The 22,624-nt window shown below is 30.1% G+C and overlaps 1 protein-coding gene across 1 annotated transcript in view; it reads left to right on the top strand.

Annotated features, from left to right (window-relative positions):
- Positions 1 to 263: 263 nt before the first annotated feature.
- The window catches only part of LOC148306996 (whirlin-like), a gene marked incomplete at both ends in the record, with an annotated part of 42,147 nt that continues 19,786 nt past the window's right edge, over positions 264 to 22,624 (top strand). Inside the window, one exon of the mRNA XM_088264089.1 lies at positions 264 to 394. Coding sequence (XP_088120215.1) covers positions 264 to 394 — 131 coding nt within the window. The remainder of the gene's footprint in view (positions 395 to 22,624) is intronic.

Below are 22,624 nucleotides of genomic sequence, written 5' to 3'. Positions count from 1 at the left end.
AACAGAACTCGCATGCATATGATCAAAAAGTATATTTAAATAAATCTCACTATTTTTTTTTTTCAAAAAGTGCACAATTTTCAACAAAGACTTTGTGTTTTTTAGTGTTTTTTTAGGTGTGTAAAAATCTGGGTTTCTCCATTGAGTGATGGGGTATTCTATCCTCTCTGCCTGTTCATTCAAAAGTATGGAGATGGTTAGATATCTATTTTTTGTACGATGCAAATTTTATATAAGCGCTAAAATTGTTTTATTAATTACAGGAGTTGGCGTTTACATCTCGAGAATTGAAGAAGGATCTGTCGCAGAACGCGCTGGGCTTCGACCCGGAGACTCAATATTGCAAGTTAATGGCACCCCTTTCACCGGTATATCGCATGATGAGGCCCTTAAAGTAAGTGAATTCATATTTTGAAATACAACAATAATTAAAATACTTTCACTTTATCATAAAATTGAATGAAGTCTTAGGTAACATTACGTGACGTGTATTAATTAATCAATTAATTAATAAACAGTTACAGGAGTTATTTTCATATTATTTTTTGACATCTCATCAAAGATGAAGAAGAATATGGAAGTCTGGGCATTTACGGGGCTGAAGACCGTCATCGGCTGGTTTAAGTGATCACTTTACACACGTGTAACATTCACCAATTCTACCCATTATTGACAACCACACTACTCAAATTCTTGGAAGTTCTATATATGTAATAAAATAACTAGGTACCTACCTATACATTTTATTAAGTACTTACAAAAAGTACCTACATAAAACAGTTCTACCACCAGATGCCGCATGCGTCGCTCAGAATAAAACAAAAGACTTCCGATAATATTATTAACTGTCAGAATCAGATAGATAGATAGATAGATAGATATAAAGTTATTATAAAGATAAATTAAGAATAAACTTTAATAACAAAGCAACACATTGTTTATTTTATTATTATACACCCACTTTACATATTATTTACACCCAATTTATAAAGAAAAATATTACCACGTTATAAAACGACAATTTTGTTAATTGGAAATGGATTATGAAACATTAGATGTATTAAAACAATTACTACAATATGTTCGGAGTGAGAGAGAAAAATTAGAAGATGATAAAAGAAAACGATTAGAAGATAATCAAAGAAGACGTGGAAATTTAAGAACTAGTGATAAAATTAAAAATAAAAATCATGTGAAAAAAATTTCTAAGAAAGATAAAATAAAATATTCTCCAGGAAAGAAGAATTTAGAAGTAGATTGTCTAAACAGGAATCCAGTATTTGTAAATAATATGTAAAGTGGGTGTATAATAATAAAATAAACAATGTGTTGCTTTGTTATTAAAGTTTATTCTTAATTTATCTTTATAATAACTTTATATCTATCTATCTATCTATCTATCTGATTCTGACAGTTAATAATATTATCGGAAGTCTTTTCTTTTATTCTGAGCGACGCATGCGGCATCTGGTGGTAGAACTGTTTTATGTAGGTACTTTTTGTAAGTACTTAATAAAATGTATAGGTAGGTACCTAGTTATTTTATTACATATATATGAACCAATTTAGAAACCTTGTTCTTGAATCACTAGAACTTCACTAGAGACATCTATTGGTGAGATGTAAAGATCTTTACCAATTCTACCCATTATTGACAACCACACTACTCAAATTCTTGGAAGTTCTATATATATATGAACCAATTTAGAAACCTTGTTCTTGAATCACTAGAACTTCACTAGAGACATCTATTGGTGAGATGTAAAGATCTTTACATCTCACCAATAGATGTCTCTAGTGAAGTTCTAGTGATTCAAGAACAAGGTTTCTAAATTGGTTCATATATATATATAGAACTTCCAAGAATTTGAGTAGTGTGGTTGTCAATAATGGGTAGAATTGGTGAATGTTACACATGTGTAAAGTGATCACTTAAACCAGCCGATGACGGTAGTCAGCCCCGTAAATGCCCAGACTTCCATATTCTTCTTCATCTTTGATGAGATGTCAAAAAATAATATGAAAATAACTCCTGTAATTGGAGATAATCCAGATTTTGTGAACAAGTATTTGGACACACTCAAAATGTTGTAACTGTTTATTAATTAATTGATTAATTAATACACGTCACGTAATGTTACCTAAGACTTCATTCAATTTTATGATATTATTATATATATTCTTCTTCATCTTTGATGAGATGTCAAAAAACAATATAATAAACAGTTAGTTTTAAGTTTGGCTTTGACTTATCGTCAATACTTTGCATTCTTTCGTTTTAAATTTATTAAAAAAAAAATATTGAATGTTTAATTAAAGCCCATGAAATTTAAATTTCTTAAGCCTTAAGTCATATGATGAGTGTCTTCTAAAATAATGTTTAAAGGTTTTTTTTAAATATTCATTGTAGTACTACTATTAAAAGAAATTCCACAATTAAAAATTTTGATACTAGAAAATACTTTAACAATATAACTTTTCCAACTCACTTTATCATTGTATCAATACTTAACAGGAAGAAGTAAAAAAAGTATCACCAAGATACAAAAAAACGGAATTAGGTAAACTAGGTTAAATTTGTGGTAAAATTAATGATTTCGAATCGTTACATCGGGTAACTTTGAAATAATAAATAACTTTAAAGCACATAAAAATTTAATTATTTTTACATTTCAAAGCCACAATTCCTGCTGAATAATTAAAAAAAATATTTTTTTAATCAAACGTTTATAAACCTTCCCGTGGCGTAGACGTCTGAAATAACAGTGTCATTTTAGCGCGTAAAATTCTTATAATTTACTTTTTACGCAAAAGATTCCGTTTCAATTAACAGTCCTCTGGGAAAATCCAGGGTTAATATTGTTCCAGAAAATACGACTCTGCGAGACGATAATAACGTGAAATAAACTTCTTCCGCAATATTCTTGGAATATTCCCGCTAAAAACTCGATACCACACTTTCCTTTTTCCCTTCCACCCCTATTTGCATTTCTCCGCGTAATTAATCACCCTCATATTAATTAATAATAGCTCACTTTCCAGGAAACTTTATATTTAGATTCTTTATTTGTAACTATAGGCGTATACTCGTAAAGTATCCAGTAAACGTCAAAATCAGATACTTTGTTTTACTGAATACTGCGTTTTATATACATATATATATATATATATATATATATATATATATATATATATATATATATATATATATATATATATATATATATATATATATATATATACATATATATATATATATATATATATATACATATATATATATATATATATATATATATATATATATATATATATATATATATATATATATATATATATATACATACATAGATAAAATTTTGATCAAATACTGTTCACAGATCTGGGTTTCTACACTTGGAAGTTATTTTACTTATTGACATCTTAACATAGATGAAAACGAATAAGGAAGTCTGCGTATTTACAGGTATTACGACCTATCATAGGCTGGTGAAGTGATCACTTTACACGCGTGTAACATACATCATTCTACCCATGATTGACAGATACAATACTCACATTTTGGAAGTCATACGTGTATGATCAATATCGGGAAATTCTATGTTGAGAAATCTTTTTTTTTTTTAATTATTCATAAGTGGAGAAACTCAGATTTGTGAACGGTAAAAGTATTTGGACACACTTAAAATGTTTTGAATAAAATAATTGGTCTAAGTATAAGCTCCATAAGAATTGGAAATCAGATTTTCAGGCGTTTTCCATGTAAAATAATCTGGGTTCCGATATATGTAAAACAAGCCTCCGATAGTCCGTGGCACTATTCATTACACCACATCCGATTCACAATAAGTCAATAACTCTTTAAATTTGGCGATATGTCGTGCAGTAAGTTGCCAAACAAATATAAACAGTAGATTTTCGTTTTGACATCTGCATTTTGAAGAACAAAAAGCGAACGTTTCGAAGTCGCGAAAGTTGTTCACAATAATTCACAACTGTTGACAATTTCCTAAAAGTACTGGTGGTAATGGCACAAGCGAACTTGTTGCTCTTCGCTTGGCATTGTTCCCTGGCTCTTTAGTTCTATTTGCATTGCCAAAGGATATTAATTTCTTAATCCGCAGACTAGATTTATTTCTATTTTCTTGACATCAATTTATTCACGGAGCTTCGTAGATTTATTACTTGGATGAATTTGAATAGGTTTCTCAGATCAATCAAAAGAAATATGTTTTAAAGTGCTATACACAATATCACGTCTTTTCTTGAATGTTTTTCACAGATACTTTGTGGCACATTTTATAAACTTTATAAAATAAAACAACTTGAGAATAAAACAATAATGTTTTAAAATTAGTACGTAAACCCTGATGATGACAAGGTTCTTGTCAAAACCAGTTGGAAAAAGTGTACTGATAAAAAGTGGTTTAAACAAAGTTGTTTTATTTTATAAAGTCTAAATATACCTTTCCTTGTAAAAAATGCACTTTTTCTAATAACTTTTAAGAAACGTCTGAGAATTTTCTATTTATTTTTAGAATCCTAACTGTCCATCAAACCCCCTCACTTAGTTTTCCCTTCTACCTCCTTCCCTTAACTCCCTTTTTCCTTTGCCCTCCTTATTATCATCTTTTGTAATTTATGTTTTTTTAATGTTCAAGTACTATCTACCCTCTGATTGCAAACACATATATATGGTATCAAATATTTTGATCAATATCACTAGTCTGTTTTTGGTTGGTTGGAAGATATTACTTTTTAGCAATAAGCCCGCCTATGTACTTTTTTTTGTGTACGTGAAGTTTAAATAAGTGAATAAAAATATTTCTTTTAATGAGCGTAAGCGCGTTTAGCTACCGAGCTAAAGATTTCGGGTTTGGTTTCCAGGGAAAATGATTTAAATCAGTGATTTTTTCTCAGTTAGTCATAAGTATTTTGCGATGTTATAATATATAGAGAAGAGTCAAAAATCTTAATCACGGAGAAATGGTAGAAATTTGCTGTCCTTTTAAATGACTTTTTGTTTTGTTTTCTTGAATGTTTTTCGCAGATATTTTGTGGTATATTTTATAAACTTTATAAAATTAAACAACTTTGTTTTAACCACCTTTTTTTGTTAGTACACTTAACCTACCGGTTTCAACAAGAACGTTGTCATCATCAGGGTTTATTAAATTCTAAAACATTAAAAACATTAAAATACTCATAATTAATTAGTGTGTGGAAGTTTTTGGTAAGGGAATGTTATTAATTTTGAGTATTTAAATGTTTTTAATATTTTAGAATTTAATAAACCCTGATGATGACAAGGTTCTTGTCGAAACCGGTAGGTTAAAGTGTGCTTATAACAAAAAAGTTCTTAAAACAAAGTTGTTTAATTTTATAAAGTTTACTTTATTTTGGCTTTTATCAAAACTTGATCTTATTAGTATGTGTGTATTAAAGGATTATTGCTAGCCAATAATAAAAAAGTGCGGAAAGGAATTCGAATCAAGTATCGCTGAAGCGTTTCAACGTATAAAACCATCACATGTGTAATCCAATCAATATGGTAATGTGGGTTCAGAAAACAAGCAAAAGCAGTGGTTAGACATTGGGTATTAGACACAGTAACTTTACGGCTTCGGGGATAGAAAATATTATCGTAAATGACTGAATATCAGACTTCTCCCTATGTAGGTTACCGGAGTAGGCACCGATGAAATAATAAATATGTAAGGCTTTGGTTTATGCGGCGTTTCTTCCTTCTTTCCTTTCATACCAGCAAACCACGTACATATTTTATGAGCGCACTATTGTATGTACGGATGAAGTATTATGTTTCACATTTCTTTCGGCTACCTTTTGGCGGAAAGGAAGGAAGTCCTCGGAAGGAATATAAATTAGGCTTCGCAAAAAGTATTGTTTTACTCTTTTTAAAACAGGGGGAAACACATTCTACATTGCTTGCAAATTACAAGCCTTGTTTTAGAACCTTATATATTTTAGAGGTCGAAAGGACTCTTTCAGAACGTTTTAGTTACTAGATTAAAATTATAAGTTTTTAGATACTCTTTTGAGTAGCATTCCAAAAAATTTAAAACCATTTTATTAATTTCCGCCTCCGTAGTGTAATAATCAGCACGCTTGTCTACTGTTCTAGAGGTCCCGGGTTCTAAATCTTCACGAAATATATGTAAGACTCTTCTCCATTCTGCCCATTATTGAACATCTATAAAGTAGGATTTTTTTTAAAATATGTAAATATGCACTGTTGTAGGATTCCTTTTATTTGTTAGTTGTAATTTTGATAGGTGTGGAATTTTGTCAGATCGTGTTTCTGTCATTTGAAAATATATGAAGTATATAGCTTCTCTTATTGGACATTAAGATACTATAAGCTTAAATAATAAAAATGAAAATGGTATTTTCTGGCGTTTCTCATGTGTGTGATTATAATCCAGGATTCGGACCTCACATATTAATATAAGAGTTTCTGCTTAGTAAAAAGCTTCTTTACATCTCACCAATAGATGTCTCTAGTGAAGTTCTAGTGATTCAAGAACAAGGTTTCTAAATTGGTTAATATATACAGAACTTCCAAGAATTTGAGTCGTGTGGTTGTCAATAATGGGTAGAATTGGTGAATGTTACACGTGTGTAAAGTGATCACTTAAACCAGCCTATGACGGTCGTCAGCCCCGTAAATGCTCAGACTTCCATACTCTTCTTCATCTTTGATGAGATGTCAAAAAATAATATTAAGATACTAAGTTTCATTCATCGTTCACTTTGTGTCATACCACTTTAAAAAACAATACTTCGTGACTGTCGGTTTTGGAATAATCATTTGTCATCATCAGATCAAATGTAGATTAAAATGAAATTGTTTCGGTCTGACATTTATACAAAAATAAAATTTGAAAGAGAGAAAGAAGACGAATGAATCTAGATAGATAAATTTCAGACCGTAATAATTTCATTTTCATCAACATTTGATCTGATAATGGAATGATTATCCCGAAACCGATGGTCACGAAGTAGTGTTTTTAAAAGTGGTATCACACAAAGGGAACGATGAATGATAAGTGGAGTGTTATATTATCATACCACATCGTTAACAATGCTTTTGATATACAAAATATACAACGTTTCAATTAAGACACCTCATATATCGTAGTCGTACAGGAGAAAATGACCAACTAACAAAACGTAAAATGTTCAGGAGGGCCATTAAAGTCACTTTTGCTTGGCAAGAAAATAAACATCAATACAGTTAGTCATTTTTAACATGTCAATATATTATACTCCCAAGTTTAAAATCCTTTGGGATATTTTTCAGGGCAAATATTAAGCTAGTAAGATATCAAATAGTCAATGATCACGTTTTTGTAAAAAATGCACTTGGTCACTTTCTCCTGTATGACTACGATATATAATAAATATTGATATTAAAAAAAAAAACATATTGCTTACAATTTCAGGAAATCGTGAAGCATTTTCTTCTAAATTCAGTAATTTTAACAGCCTTTTATACATGTCTATATTCATTTATAGTAGATGACCTATTTCGTTCGAATGTTCAGTATTGGCAAAGTATGGAAACTGATTGAATTGCATTGTCAAGTTAGGGGATTTAAGCTGTTGGTTCGGCTGCATTTCCCGTTGGTGTTCAATCCCATTTCTTATGGGGATTTAACTTGAAATTGGCCCGACGGATTTGACATTTTAACTACTTTCATAACAGTGCTCAGAAGTTTTATTACAGTTATGATGAAAATATTACATCAATATTTTTGAGATCGTAAAATTTATAACTTTTAAAGTTTAGAAATTATGAGGTACCTGAAGCGTAATACTGATTGCCTCAGCTTTGCGTAATTAACGATCTGAGGCAGTGGCCTATGGACCATTGGATGTTGATAAAGTTTGAGAAGAAAAATGTAAGGATTAGACGATATTACTTAGTACACAAAAACTGATATTTTCGCTGGTAAACTGTTATATTAATAAGGCATCTATGGTATATTTATGAAATAATTATGTTTGTGCTTCGTTTTATATATATATATATATATATATATATATATATATATATATATATATATATATATATATATATATATATATATATATATATATATATATATATATATATATATATATATATATATATATATATATATATATATATATATATATATATATATATATATATATATATATATATATATATATATATATATATATATATATATATATATATATATATATATATATATATATATATATATATATATATATATATATATATATATATATATATATATATATATATATATATATTAGAGTGGGCCGTTGATGTATGAAAAAAAAAAATTTTTTTAGATATCAAAGACAAATGGGTCTAAAAAGTTTTAAATTGCACATAGCGTAAAAAATATTTAAAAAAATATTCCATACTACTTTTGGCCCTAAACCAGAGCTCAAAGTTTTCTGAAAAGCTATTTTTTTGCGCTTTACCAGCTGCCATTTCGTATTTTAGTAATGTAAGCAATTTAATTAAATGTTAATATATGTAACACACCTTCCTTAATAAGCACACAAGGTTATAAGTTGCACTTTTTGTTGTTATAAATCAGTAGCGTTGTTTTAGTAAGTCATTGTTTCCATCAGTATTAAGCCGGCGCGCGGCGCTCAAAGGGATTGGTTGCGCTCTCCGTGTTTTTCTTATATCCCGGTACTTTTAAAATGTGTAATAATATTAAGTGTGATTAAGTATAAGTTAAAGATTATCTTTATAAACAATTAAAATTATTTTAAATACATTATGTTAATTAAAAACGACAAACCAACCAAGATTGAAATTTTTACATTTTGATATTTTTCAACGAAATTCTCAATTCCCACAAAATATAAAATTTCACGTTTATAAGAAAAAAATATATTTTAATAAAAGAAAAGTCATCCAGCAAGAAAAAAAATATTTAGAAATTTATACATTGGCTTTATATTTATTTTTCAAACCATAAAAATGACGGAATTCACAGATTTTTCTATATAAAGCAGAGTGCGAAAATAAAAGTATTTTTTTTTATATTTACACTGTTTCTTACTATCGAATGATGGTATTTTAGTCCTGTACATTATTTTAGTTCGTATAATTCCATCTTTTGCTTTCTGGCCAGTTACTGTTATTGAGGCTTCTTTCACAATTTTAATGCAGCGTTCCACAAGGCCTAGATGTGACAAGGGATGGAGGATACAGTAAAAACTGATCTTCGATTTATTAAAATCATCTCTTAAAAGCTGTCCGATATTTTAATTAAGATTGGTGGTTGTGTAACTTATAATTTAGCCCTAATAATTATTTCTATGTAGTTGGTAGCTTGAAAATTGAGCTTCGGTAACTTAAATAACCTTAAGGTTTGCATCTGTCTTCTTCCGAGTTTCGATGATTCTTCTCAAATTAAGGTCCCGATATGGCTTCTGGTATCCAATAACAATGTTGAAACTGAGTTTATAGGATGAACAAAAAAGCATTCCTTTGAATGACAGGATCTTTTTTGATTTTAAATCATCCCCAAAGTTCCGGATAAACTTATTATTTCAATTACATAATTTGCACTACCCTATAGTTTTCTTATTACAATTAACCACGCTGAAGCGTAAGCTTTGACAATTATTTGTGTATTTTAAAATAAACAGTTGTCAGTTATCGAGAGTGTGCCATTTTTCCAGGTTGTTGGTTTTTTCAGGTTTCACGATTTCAGGTTAACAATGTTCAATAGTAAAAAATTGACACAGATGGTCCCAGCTTAGAGTATGTAGTAGGTTTACAGGTACAGTAAAAATCATAAGTAAAAATCATATTGGTGCAGTATGGCTTGTAGTTTTTTAGAACAACAAAAGTCAAAGTTGCAGCCCATTGGTCGGAAAAACCAAATCGTTTACACACACTTGTTATAGTTGTAAAGTTTTCCTCTTGGACGATGAAGGTTCAGGGAATGATGTTGAACTCACTGATTCTGTAGTTTCCTGTAAATATTAATTCCATTTTCATTTAAACAAAGGTGTTGTAACCTTGTTTTGATATGCGATAATTTTTCGATTTATTTTTGAAGTTCGGCTGTTTTTCCGATGAATTTTTGAAGATTATTTCAAGTCAATAGTGCCTATCATCATTTTTATACCGTTTCTACGATTTGACCTGATGGTACGCCAAATATGGGACAAACTATCTCACTATGTCTATGTTAGTAGCGGGTTAAACTTATTTCTTGAATATTTTTGGCAGATATTTTGTGGCACATTTTATAAAACTGTATAAAATAAAACTAGAACTTGTTTTTTTTTTACCACATCCATTGATACTTTTCTCTAACTGGTTTCGACAAAAACCTTGTTGTCTTCTGGAATATACATGTATATGTCTATCCCTGAAAATAACAAAGTTCTTTTTGAAACCGGTTCGAGAAAAATTCCAAAAATAAAAGAGGCTAAAAACCAAAATCTAGTATTATTTTATACAGGGTTTAGATAAACTCATTTCGGTTTTAATTAAGATAATAATGTATTTAAAATAACGTTAATCGTTTTTTAAGATAATTTGTAACATAAATTATAAAATATTTTAAAATCTAACTCGATTTTAAAGTATAGGGATCTAAAGAAAATTACGGACAGCGCAACCGATTCCTTAGAGCGCCGCGCGCCGGCCGAAAACTGATGGATATAAAGACAACCTAAAACAACGCTACCTATTTATAACAACGTAAAGTGTAACTTTTGCCTTTATGTGCTATTTAAGTAAAGTATATTACACATCGTAACATTTAATTAGACTGTCTATATTAATAAATTACGAAATGGCAGCTGGTAAAGCGTAAAAAATGGCTTTTCCGAAAACTTTGAGCTCTGGTTGAGGGCCAAAAGTAGTATCGAATATTTTTTTAAATATTTTTCTCGTTACGTGCAATCCAAAATGCAACTTTTTAGACCACTTTCATTGCTAAATTCGCAAAAAAACCTCATCGGCCCACTCTAATACATATATATATATATATACACACATACATACGTGCACACACACATACATAAAGTGTTAATATTCCTCCTGCATCCCCATTCCGGTATACTAGTAATGAGATGAATTTTTATTAAATCATCAATCTGACAAAATTCATAGCTCAATTCAATACTCACTTCAAATATATATTTCATCTTTTCCCATCAAATAAAAAATGCTGTTGTAAAAATATCGTTCTCTCTTTTATACTAATACCATAAGGATACAATAATCCCTAAAGTGTGGACCAAATCCATCATCCCGCTCCGGGAATATCGGGACACTAAATCCATCCAGAAACTCCGCTGCTATTGGCCCAATTCCGTACATGATCCTCTCAACTGGTGACGTCACATCGGGTGATTCATGTATATGAAAATCAAGCAAAATACTCTGTTAAGTACGTACAGGGTGTTCCAATAAAACTGACTGTTATGAAAGAAAATATAGGAGGTTTGAATGGATGATTTTTTTCTTATCACGAATGAAAATGATTAATTCAAGAAAAAAATTCACGCTGATTCCAAACATCTATTTAGTTCGCGCCGCTTCCCTGCAGGGGTAGGTAGAGAGAATTGCACGCTACACCACTCTGTCATTGCATATGTTTTTTGCTCTTCCACATTCATACATCTCCTCATATTTCATGGGTAGAATTGGTTGATGTTACGTATGTTATATTCAAAGTGTAATATTTAAAGTAATCACTTAAACCAGCTCATGACGGTCGTAAGCGCCGTAAATACCCAGACTTCCATATCATTCTTCATATATCGCTCACTCCTTTCAACAACGTCATACATCAAAAATCGTCAATTTTCAGTTGTGCATGTTTTCGAAATGCCCACAAAATGTACTATATCCCAGCAAAAGCGGCATATTTTTAACTTGGTATTTACCCGCTACAGGGCAGAAAGTGTTGTTTTTGCATTTTGTGGAAAAGATTTTGTTTGATTATTTTTTTAAATATACTTAATATTTTTCAAATGGAGAAAAAACATTCAGATTTTACCTAAAAAGATCTGTTGCAGAGTAAAAAGTTTAATAAGTGGCTTGATATTTATTTTTAATACACTTTATTATATTTTTAAACTTTTAAAAACGTCTCCTGAAATATCAAGTTTTTTGATATATGACGTTGTTGAAAGGAGTGAGCAATATGTCAAAAAATAATATAAAAATACATACATGACATATAATAGAAATTAATGTGTAAAAGTTGCCAACGTTTAATTATTTCTCCTAAAATTAAACCTATTTTCTAGCGAGAATATGAATTATATAACTAGTATAAAATCGACGTATTATGTAAATACAGCACAGGTACATAACATATTATACTGTACAATTCAGCTTCGCACTAAGCCTACCTTTGCGTCTCGGCTCACGTTGGTTAGCTACATTTATTACAAAATCCTTTCCGTTGTGTCATAACCGCTACCCTTCTTAGCTTATATAAGTAGCCCCGATGGATAAAACATCCCAAGGGTTATATTTTACAGCATTTTCATCTAAATACATACATTATAATATTCATAACGATCATGAGGCAAGGTCAGGATCAAATATGTGAGAAATCACTTTAACAACAGATTTTTATGTGAAAAAAAAAATACAAAGCTATCAATTTATTCGGTCGTGATTTTTTCGTATGTACGTTTAATGCGTACAAAATAATGTCACAGCGCGAATTTTTTAAAACCCATAACTTTTTTCTATTTAAACATCACGAATAAGTTTATTTCTTCGTGTTTTCGTTCAAATATTATGAAATTAATTTAGATTTGATAAAGTGATTATAATTTTTCTGCGATATAATATAGATTCATTTCAATTCATACAAATATAAGACAAAAAATATTAAAAAATTCATCGCCGAACAAGAAACTATACTAGATTTTAAGCAATTAAACATAATACAAAATGTTAAAATATTAGAAATTCTTCTGAGTCTTATCCGAATTCAATGGTGCATAGGATACTGCAATTTATCGACACAGCGTTATCTTAATCGTGAATTGCATGAAAGTTATGTGATCAACCCTGCATTTCAGGTGATAATAAATAAATAAATGAGTTAAAATCGCTTTTATTTATTTTGATTCCCCTGAAGGGAATCGAACCCAGGACCTCCAGCATGGTAGTTTGCTTGCCACTTCTCTACGAAGGTGGACTTCAATACAATGTTTTAAATATTGTTTTAGAAATGGCACATTGAAAATGTGTTCCTAGAAAATCAATTGAACTAAATTCGGACATATCACTCACTCCTTTCAACAACGTCAAAAAAGAAAAATCGTCAATTTTCAGTTTGTATGTTTTCGGGATGCCCAAAAAATGTACTATATTCCAGCAAAAGCGGCATGTTTTCAACTTAATATTTACCCGCTACAGGGCAAAATGTGTTCTTTTTGCATTTTGAAGAAAAGTTAGTGTTTAATTATTTTTTTTAATAAACTTAATATTTTTCAAATGGAGAAAAAAATTTAGGTCTCTTTTGTATAGTAAAAAATTCAAAAAGTGGCTAGATATTTATTTTTAATACATTTTATTATATTTTTAAACTTTAAAAACGATCTCCCAAAAAAAAAGTTTTTTTATAAATGACGTTGTTGAAAGGAGTGAGCGATATGTACACCAGAAAAAATATAAATACTTTTGAAAATACCACTTGCGTTTTCCATGGATTTTATGACAATTATTTATTTTCACTGGAAAATCATGCAATATATAATACTCAGATAGTGCTATTTTTGACAAATATTTTCCCAAAAAATATAGATAAAATTGCATATTTTTATTATTTTGAATCCGGAAAAATGTTGGATTTAAAAATATTTATACTGCTATGCGGAGAACAATAGAGCTCTTGGACAAATGTGATGACAACATGACAGTATAAATCACAACGATATATGCACTTTGAAACATTCAACCATTCACCCTGGATTCGTAATGCCCGCTTCCCAGTTGGTCGCGGTACATGGCTCATTATTACGTGGTTGTAGCGGCGGCTATTTGACTCTCTGTCTATAGGCTATAGAAACACTTACCGCACGCCAGATCACAGCACTATCCACATGTTCAAGGGTTGGGTCCACAAACTGTTTACATTCACGTCAACTTAAATAACTTCGCGCCATTCAATATCACTATACTGCGGGGACTGGCCAGCACTTGACTCTTGATTCGAACTACCATAAACAATCTGGTATTTATAAGATGACATAATTATAGATTAATTCTAAACGTTCTATTGCGTTTTTTTAATTATATTTTTCACTATTATAGGTACCTACCTTCATATGAGTTTTAGAAGGAAATGAGAACGGCATTTTTTCTACAATACAGTGGGTTATAGCCAGCACTTCACTCTTGATTTGAGCTACCATAAAAATCTGGTATTATAAGATAGCATAACAATAGATAAATTCGAACCGTTCTATTACGTTTTTTTTTTTAAATCTTTGACATAAAAGATAGAACTGTTTTCCACTATTATAGGTACCTACCTTCATTTTAGTTTTAGAAAGAAATGAGAACGGCATTTTTTTTTACTATATTTGCCAGCACTTGACTTTTAATTTGAACTACCATAAACAATCTGGTATTATAAGATGACATAACAATAGATAAATTCTAACCGTTCTATTGCGTTTTTTTTAAATTTCTAAATAATTGATGGGACTGTTTTCACTAATATAGGTACCTACCTTCGTAGGAGTTTTAGAAGGAAAGGAAAACGGCTGGAAAGGAATTAAAATATACTGCAGGAACTGGTCAACACTTGGCTCTTTGTTAGAACTACCATAAACAATCTGGTATTACATAATAATAGATTAATTCAAAACGCTCTGTAGCGTTTTTTTACATCTTTGACATAAAATATGGGACTGTTTTTCGCTGATATAGGTAGGTACCTTCCTACCTTCATATGAGACTAGCCAGCATTGGACTCCGATAAAAATAAATAATCTGGTATATTTTAATTCAAAACGTTCTATAGCGTTTTTTTAATTCTCTGAAATAACAGATGAGACAGTTTTTCACTGATATTGGTACCTACCTAAATGTGAATTTTAAAAAGAAAGGTAAACTAATATGACGAATTAGTCAACTCAATTTATTGTCATTTTATGGTTTTTACAAAATTTAGACTACATAAATTAAATGGGTTAGTATTATTATTGATAGGTAAAATGAATGCCATTTGGTAAGCCCTAGGATGCTCAGACTTCCATCTTCTTTCATATAAAACTATAGATGTTTCATCTCAAGTTGATGTACCTTTAATATTAATATATATTAATATTAAAGGTGCCTCAACTGGAGATTAAAATTGATATCATCCATCGGGTGAATAATCTCATGTCTAAGAATAAATTGGTAATATAACATTCCCAGGACGCTTAATATTGATGATTATCTGCCTTAATGGGATTCAGTCACATGGACTCCCATTTTCTTGCTTAGTTGACATGGACCCCTTCCGAGCTGAAATCGACCCTTAGGGTCCATAAAGACCACATTGAAAAACTGTGCTTTAGACCAATCAAATTATTTATTTTCCATCGTGGCATGGGTTGTTTACCTCATCCTAAAAGGGTGAATGGGAAATTGCAATCGTATATTACCCTCTATCAGATATTTGGGGTACTGCTATAAATTATTCATCAGAATTGCGAACATGCCAAAGCGTTTATCGGAATGTAGCAAGGATTTGTGTTGTACGATCAAATACTAAATACATCAACTACAAACATCAAGCAGAAGGAAGGGGTCGGGCTCTAGGCAAAACAGCGTACCGTACATTAATCTATTAACTTTTTAATAATTCTCTTAAATTTAAAAGTAAGTTCTACTACATTTAATATTTAACAATGAAACAGAATTCGTATGTTATTCATATTACATTTTTATTTAATTTTATTTGGGATAATTATTTTATTAAGAATCAAATAAACCAATCATCGGTAAACGTATACACATACACAAGATTACATAACTGGGTTAGGTTTTCATTAAAAACGTCCACACCATAAGGTATAATAAATAAATGAAATAGAAACAACGCGTGGCAGGAAACAGCTCCGATATAAATAATTTGAAGCATTTTTGAGTGGTTCCAAATCGTTGTTCACAAATCTGGGTTTCTCTACTTATTAGTATTATTGATCAATCAACCAGTCTATGAGAGGTTATGAAACCTGTAAATACCAGGACTTCAATATTTTTCTTCATCTATGTTTTCAAAATTTATAAATAGTATTTTATTAAAAGAGTTCGAATTAGATTTAAATTATTTCAATTCAATTATACAAAATGTATAAAGCTATAAATAATATACAAAACATTGCTGTTTTAAGGTCACAAATATAAAAAATTATGTTGATTTCCTAGTAAAATAAGAAATTCGAGTTCTACATATTCTTATGTTTAGAGGCAGTGATGTTTTTATCCTCACAAAATACACTATGAGGATATTTTTTTAATCCTCACAAAATAAACAAAAACTGGCTCCAAAGATCTATCGGACGTAAAAGGTTTTGAAACCACTGGTGAATGACCTTATTTATAGGGCGAGCTGTACCTATATTATGATACTTACCAACCACATTTTGCGCAGAGTACAAAATTTTGGGGATTTGAACTTCCGCAGAAATCGATAATAAGCTAAGTTGGTTATAAAATAAATTATCTCCGTTTGCTTCTTACGGTATTCTGAAGTAAAAGACTTAAGTTCATCGGAGACTGGATCCGCCCGTGACCCAGTTGGTAGATAAATCGGGTCAGGACGAGCACGGAACACTGCACGCAGTACTTTCCATTTACAGATCACTTTTATTTCTTTCTCATAATTAAACAAACTCGTTCATCTCACAAATGCTTAAAAAATAATATTTTCAATTTATTTTTTATAAACAGGAAATAAATACAATGTAATAATAATATCACAACCTGCTAATATATATTCCAGATCGCTCTAAAATACCTCAGGCATCTGAACCTTAAATATGTACTTAAAACATTACAGAAAATGCATAAATATATACATATATGTATATATATATATATATATATATATATATATATATATATATATATATATATATATATATATATATATATATATATATCTATATATATATATATATTAATATAATTATATATATATATATATATATATATATATATATATATATATATATATATATATATATATATATATATATATATATATATATATATCTATATATATATATTTATATATTAATATATTTATATATATATATATATATATATATATATATATATATATATATATATATATATATATATATATATATATATATATATATGTATATCGTGCTGAAGACACGTCTTTGTGACACAATACTGTTTAGTAAATTACTTTAAAGTTATTTGTTTGTCAAGAGTCGTATGATTGTGGATAACGTGGCCAAATGACCATTTTTTCCTACCTTCATTGTTATGTATTGATAATGTATGTAATAAAATACATACATATATGTATACAAAGAGTAAAAATTCCAATAAGTTTAAATGCATTTTAATCTATTATATTTTTAATGTTCAATTCTTTTATAAATGACGAATACCAAATTTCTCCAAATATGTCCGATGATCATGTTGGTAAAGAGAGGTATCGGCGACATGTTTGAACGTTTGCGGGTACAACGAATATAGTTGGTGGTTGGAGTGCCCGGCTCGGACGATAGTTTTAGGAACCCAAATAAATGCAGAAAATGTCATTATATCTAATATACATATATCTACGTCATATTGGAAATATCAGATGGGACGTATATTAAAAACCGTAAGCATCTTTGGGCTTGAATTGGAGCCTACCTACGAGCGGAACATGTTCGAATGTAGATATGCACAACATTTTGAGTGTGTCGAAATACATGTTCACAAATCTGGATTATTTCCAATTATTGGAGTTTTTTCATATTATTTTTTGACATCTCATCAAAGATGAAGAAGAATATGGAAGTCTGGGCATTTACGTTATTGAAGTTATTTTTCATATTATTTCTTGACATCTCATCAAAGATGAAGAATAATATGGAAGTCTGAGTATTTACGTAATTGGAGTTATTTTTAATATTATTTTTTGACATCTCATCAAAGATGAAGAAGAATATGGAAGTCTGGGCATTTACGTAATTGGAGTTATTTTTAATATTATTTTTTGACATCTCATCAAAGATGAAGAAGAATATGGAAGTCTAGGCATTTAGGTATATAATTGGAGTTATTTTTAATAGTATTTTTTGACATCTCGTCAAAGATGAAGGAGAATGTGGAAGTCTGGCCATTTACGTAAATGCCCAGACTTCCACATTCTTCTTCATCTTTGATGAGATGTCAAAAAATAATATGTAGATATGCAGTTTAAGAACAATATTTTAGCAGTCTGTATCGAGCCTATATTTCTATAATGTATGTGTACCCTACTTAGAGCACTGGCTATCGTTTTATTACTTGCCCGTATTTTTTTTTAAATTTTCAACCTTCATTTATTTAGCGTTGACTTGCGAAGTCAAAAAAGTATATTTCAGTCGTATTTTTCCGCTTTTATTGTGAAAAGTTAAACAGTGTATTATTTTTCATATACTTAACTGTGGTCGCGTGTCTCTTCTAAATTTACTTTGTCTCGATCAATATGATATTCACAGTGACCGTGAAGTAACAGTGACTGGCTAAATTTATGACTTTCCATACCAGTGTAGATAATACTTTATTTCTATATAGAAAACACTTAAATATCGTTCAGTTATTATTGCTTTAAATCTGCACATGTATTTTTGCACACCAGAACACAATAAAAAAATCTTTGTGTTTTAGAATATACCATAATTTAGATTAAAAAAGAACGCTATCTAACCATCAAGCCACTTCCCCGAAGTGGTAGGTAGGGTCAGAGAGGGTAGAACGCCACACCACTCTGTCTTTGCAAACATGTTTCGCGTCTTCCACATTTAGGCATCTCCTCACACATACTCGTATTTCGACTCCTGACCCGACAACTTTCAAATGTTTGAAATACACCGATATTTTATGTATATATATTTTAATGTCGAAAATGATTTTACCGTATGATATATTTAAAAAACGATGACGTTAGAATTAAAATCGGCACGCAAAGAGAGCAAATGTGTCACACAAATAATATAACACAATTTATTTTTGGAAAACGTGCCAGTTTAAACAATACTGAAAACCAATACCCTACCTGGAGATATTGAATTTCTGTATTGATAAATTTGAAAAAAGGATTTGGAATTCAAATTGAAAACTGTATGGGAACAAATAAACAGATGAAAAACGTCATAGATATCAGCTGTCACTTTTCGTGTAGCTCATTTTTTCCCATATTGGTAAGGAATCGAAAAAGATATATTTATGTATTTAAGGGCTAAACACACAGATATAGAAGCGATGATAACTGTTTTAATTCAATTTATTAAAAATGTTACCACTTGATAATATCTTATGTAATAGACAAAAATTGATGACCATATTAAGATCTATCGGATTTAGTGGTGTCTTATTTAGAAATATAAATTAGCTATGTGACAAATCTTGATTGATATAAGATATTGAATCCATTGTATCCATTGAATTATTTTTTTGGGATCCATTTCATTCATTGTATAATAAACACATCAACTGCCATTTTTAAGACATAATCTAATACATGTAAACAATAAATATCCTATAAATCCTTGTGGATAAAAGGCAAGGAGAATTTTTTGAAGCAACTAATAAATAGCCATTTGTATGATCATGTAATTAATTTACAGAATCTTTTACCTCATGGACCATAGAAAGAACAAGAGGTTTTCATTTTTTTTTAAATATTTGGTGGGTTTAATGAAATTGCCATTTGAAAAAAATCCTTTTGCTTAGTAATTTGTGTATATGGATCCTGAGCGAAGACAATTCAATGTGGAAAATTAAGATGTTAAATGGTTGAACAAGGATGCAGGAGGTATAGAAGCGTTCAATATATTTTTTTATTTGACTTTTCCTTGAAATATCGAACTTTAAACACGTTTCGTAAAGCGTGCATAAAACACGCAATATAATCATTTATAAATATTACTTCTCTTTCCATTTCGAAGTTGAAAATATTGACTAGTATTTAAGTAAGCTCGACTGGTTTCGCAGGTTCGATTCCCGCCAATTGTAAAATAAAATCAAGTAAGATTTATTTTCAATTGGTCTGGGTTTTAGTGATGTATTTTCACATTTACCTTCCCTATTCTACCTGCAAACAAGCCTGTGAAAGTAGAACCTCTACAGTTGATTCCTAATAATTAAACTGCAAAAAGTGTATGATATCTGACGTTACATATGTAAAAATGGTTATATGTACACATTTTATATTTATATCAAGTAAATAGATTTATTGTCTTACAACTGTTAAGCACAAGTTTTTAACCACCTTGGTACCGCCCCCTTTCCCCAGTTGAGTGGTCTTCTAACGGAGATTAAAGGCCAATAGAGGCCCCAAGAGAGAAAGTGGGCAATATATTTTTATTCCACCGCTCTCACCACGAGGGGACAATTTATCAATTTCCTCCCAGCAATGAGAAATTTGGCAAAGGGTGCTAGACCAAAGTTTGAGAACCTGTGTTGCAAGGTATTCCATGTATTTAAAGTATTAAACTCTATCCATAAAATCGCTTATTTGTAAACACATATTACCAAACGTGCCAAACTACAATTTACTTGAAAACACAGACAAATGGTATATAATGAAATAGTCACGTGATGCGCAAACTAATTTTCAACTTGTATAAAAATATAATAACCTTATAATTGGTTTTTTGTGTAAATACGTTGTTTTAAAAAAAAATAAGGTTATTTATTCATAAAATAATAAACCTAATAACAAATAGGTTTTTACACTTTCTCTGAATATCTTTAAAATTTAGTTCAAATATTAACAATGCCCAAAAGATCATATCCTAAATTAAAACTGTTGACCGTTTTTCTTGTTTATCACAGAAAAATTTAAAAAACAGTAAAATAGCATTCCAATTTAGCTATACTTCAATAGCTATGTTATCTCAAATTTCTTACTGTATTTTGTTAATGATCACTAATGCAATTTTCAAAAATTACAATAAAATCAGTTTGCTTTTACTATAATAATACTATTTACTGTCTGTTGATAAAAACTTATTATAAATTACAGATTTATAGTTTGTTTTTGAAAAGTTAATTCATTCATTCAAACCCTATTCCGCACCCCAATGGTGCATAGGGCACTGCATTATAAACACAGTGTTATCTTGATCGTTAACACACGAAGGAAAGGTGATCAGTCTTCCGCTTCAGGTACCAGTTCAGGGTGATATTGAATAAATATTAGAGTGAAAAATCACTTATACTTATTTGACCCTTCACTGGGAATCGAATTCGGGACCTCCAGAACGGTAGCCGAGCGTTCTGACCATTACACTACGGAGGCGGAAAAGTTTATTACAATATTAATATTTTTATTTAAATATTTTAAGCTAGTCGAAAAGATAAATGATGGGTTATAAAAATTAGATACAAAGACACGGACAAAAGTGAATTTAATTATTCATAACACTCTCTAACTACAATGCTCTACAAACGTTATTTCTTTTCTCGACTGCGCCGCGACGCCGACGCCTTTGTTCATTATTGCCGAGATGAAATTTTCATGTTCAAATGAACACATTTTCGTCTCATGCAAAGAACAAGATGGCGGGAAAACGGGTGTTTCATAAATAATTTCAGTCATGCGGAACTCATATAATTTAATTTGTTAGTTTAAAATGCAGTACCATTAAATTAGGGTGCAAAACTAAATTGTAAGATTTAAAAAAAAATATTGGGTTAACTTAATTTAATGTAATATTCCATATTATATATTCTTCAAACCCTTAACTGCGCGTCAATGTTACATAGGGCACTGCATCATATAAACGCAGTGTTATCTTGATCGTTAACACATGAAGGAAAGATTATCAGCCCTCCACTTCAGGTACCAGTCCAGGGTAATATTTAATAAATATAAGAATGAAAAAATCATTAATATTTATTTGACCCTCCCCTAGGAATCGAACCCGGGACCTCCATTACGGTAGCCCAGCGTGCTGACTATTACACTTCAGAGGCGGACATATAATACAAATATAAAATTTTTAATTTAAAAATACCTAAAATTATTATTTTTAATCAGGTACTAGATTATTCCAGTACCTGATATTATTACACCTTACGAATTTTGTATCAGAATGTATCTCTACATCAGATAAAACATCTTTAGTTTTTTGTACGAATGAAGATGGTAGTACATGAATTCCAAGGCTCAGGACTTGGTATTTGGTTTAAGGCTCTGGCTTAAGTGATCACTTTATACACTTGCGAAACGATCACAAATGTGCCCATTATTGAATATTCAATAACATTAATTTTTTTATGTATACTACAATGGTCTTAGATTCCCTTTATATGCAAGTAGTTATTTCAATAGATTTGAAAGTATGGATGATAGTGGGGCTATCAGCT

Source organism: Brachycentrus maculatus, unplaced genomic scaffold (genome assembly GCF_059751285.1).
Source record: "Brachycentrus maculatus isolate JH-2025_06_01 unplaced genomic scaffold, ASM5975128v1 h1tg000215l, whole genome shotgun sequence".
Taxonomy (NCBI): domain Eukaryota; kingdom Metazoa; phylum Arthropoda; class Insecta; order Trichoptera; family Brachycentridae; genus Brachycentrus; species Brachycentrus maculatus.
This window is presented reverse-complemented; position numbering and strand designations above follow the sequence as displayed.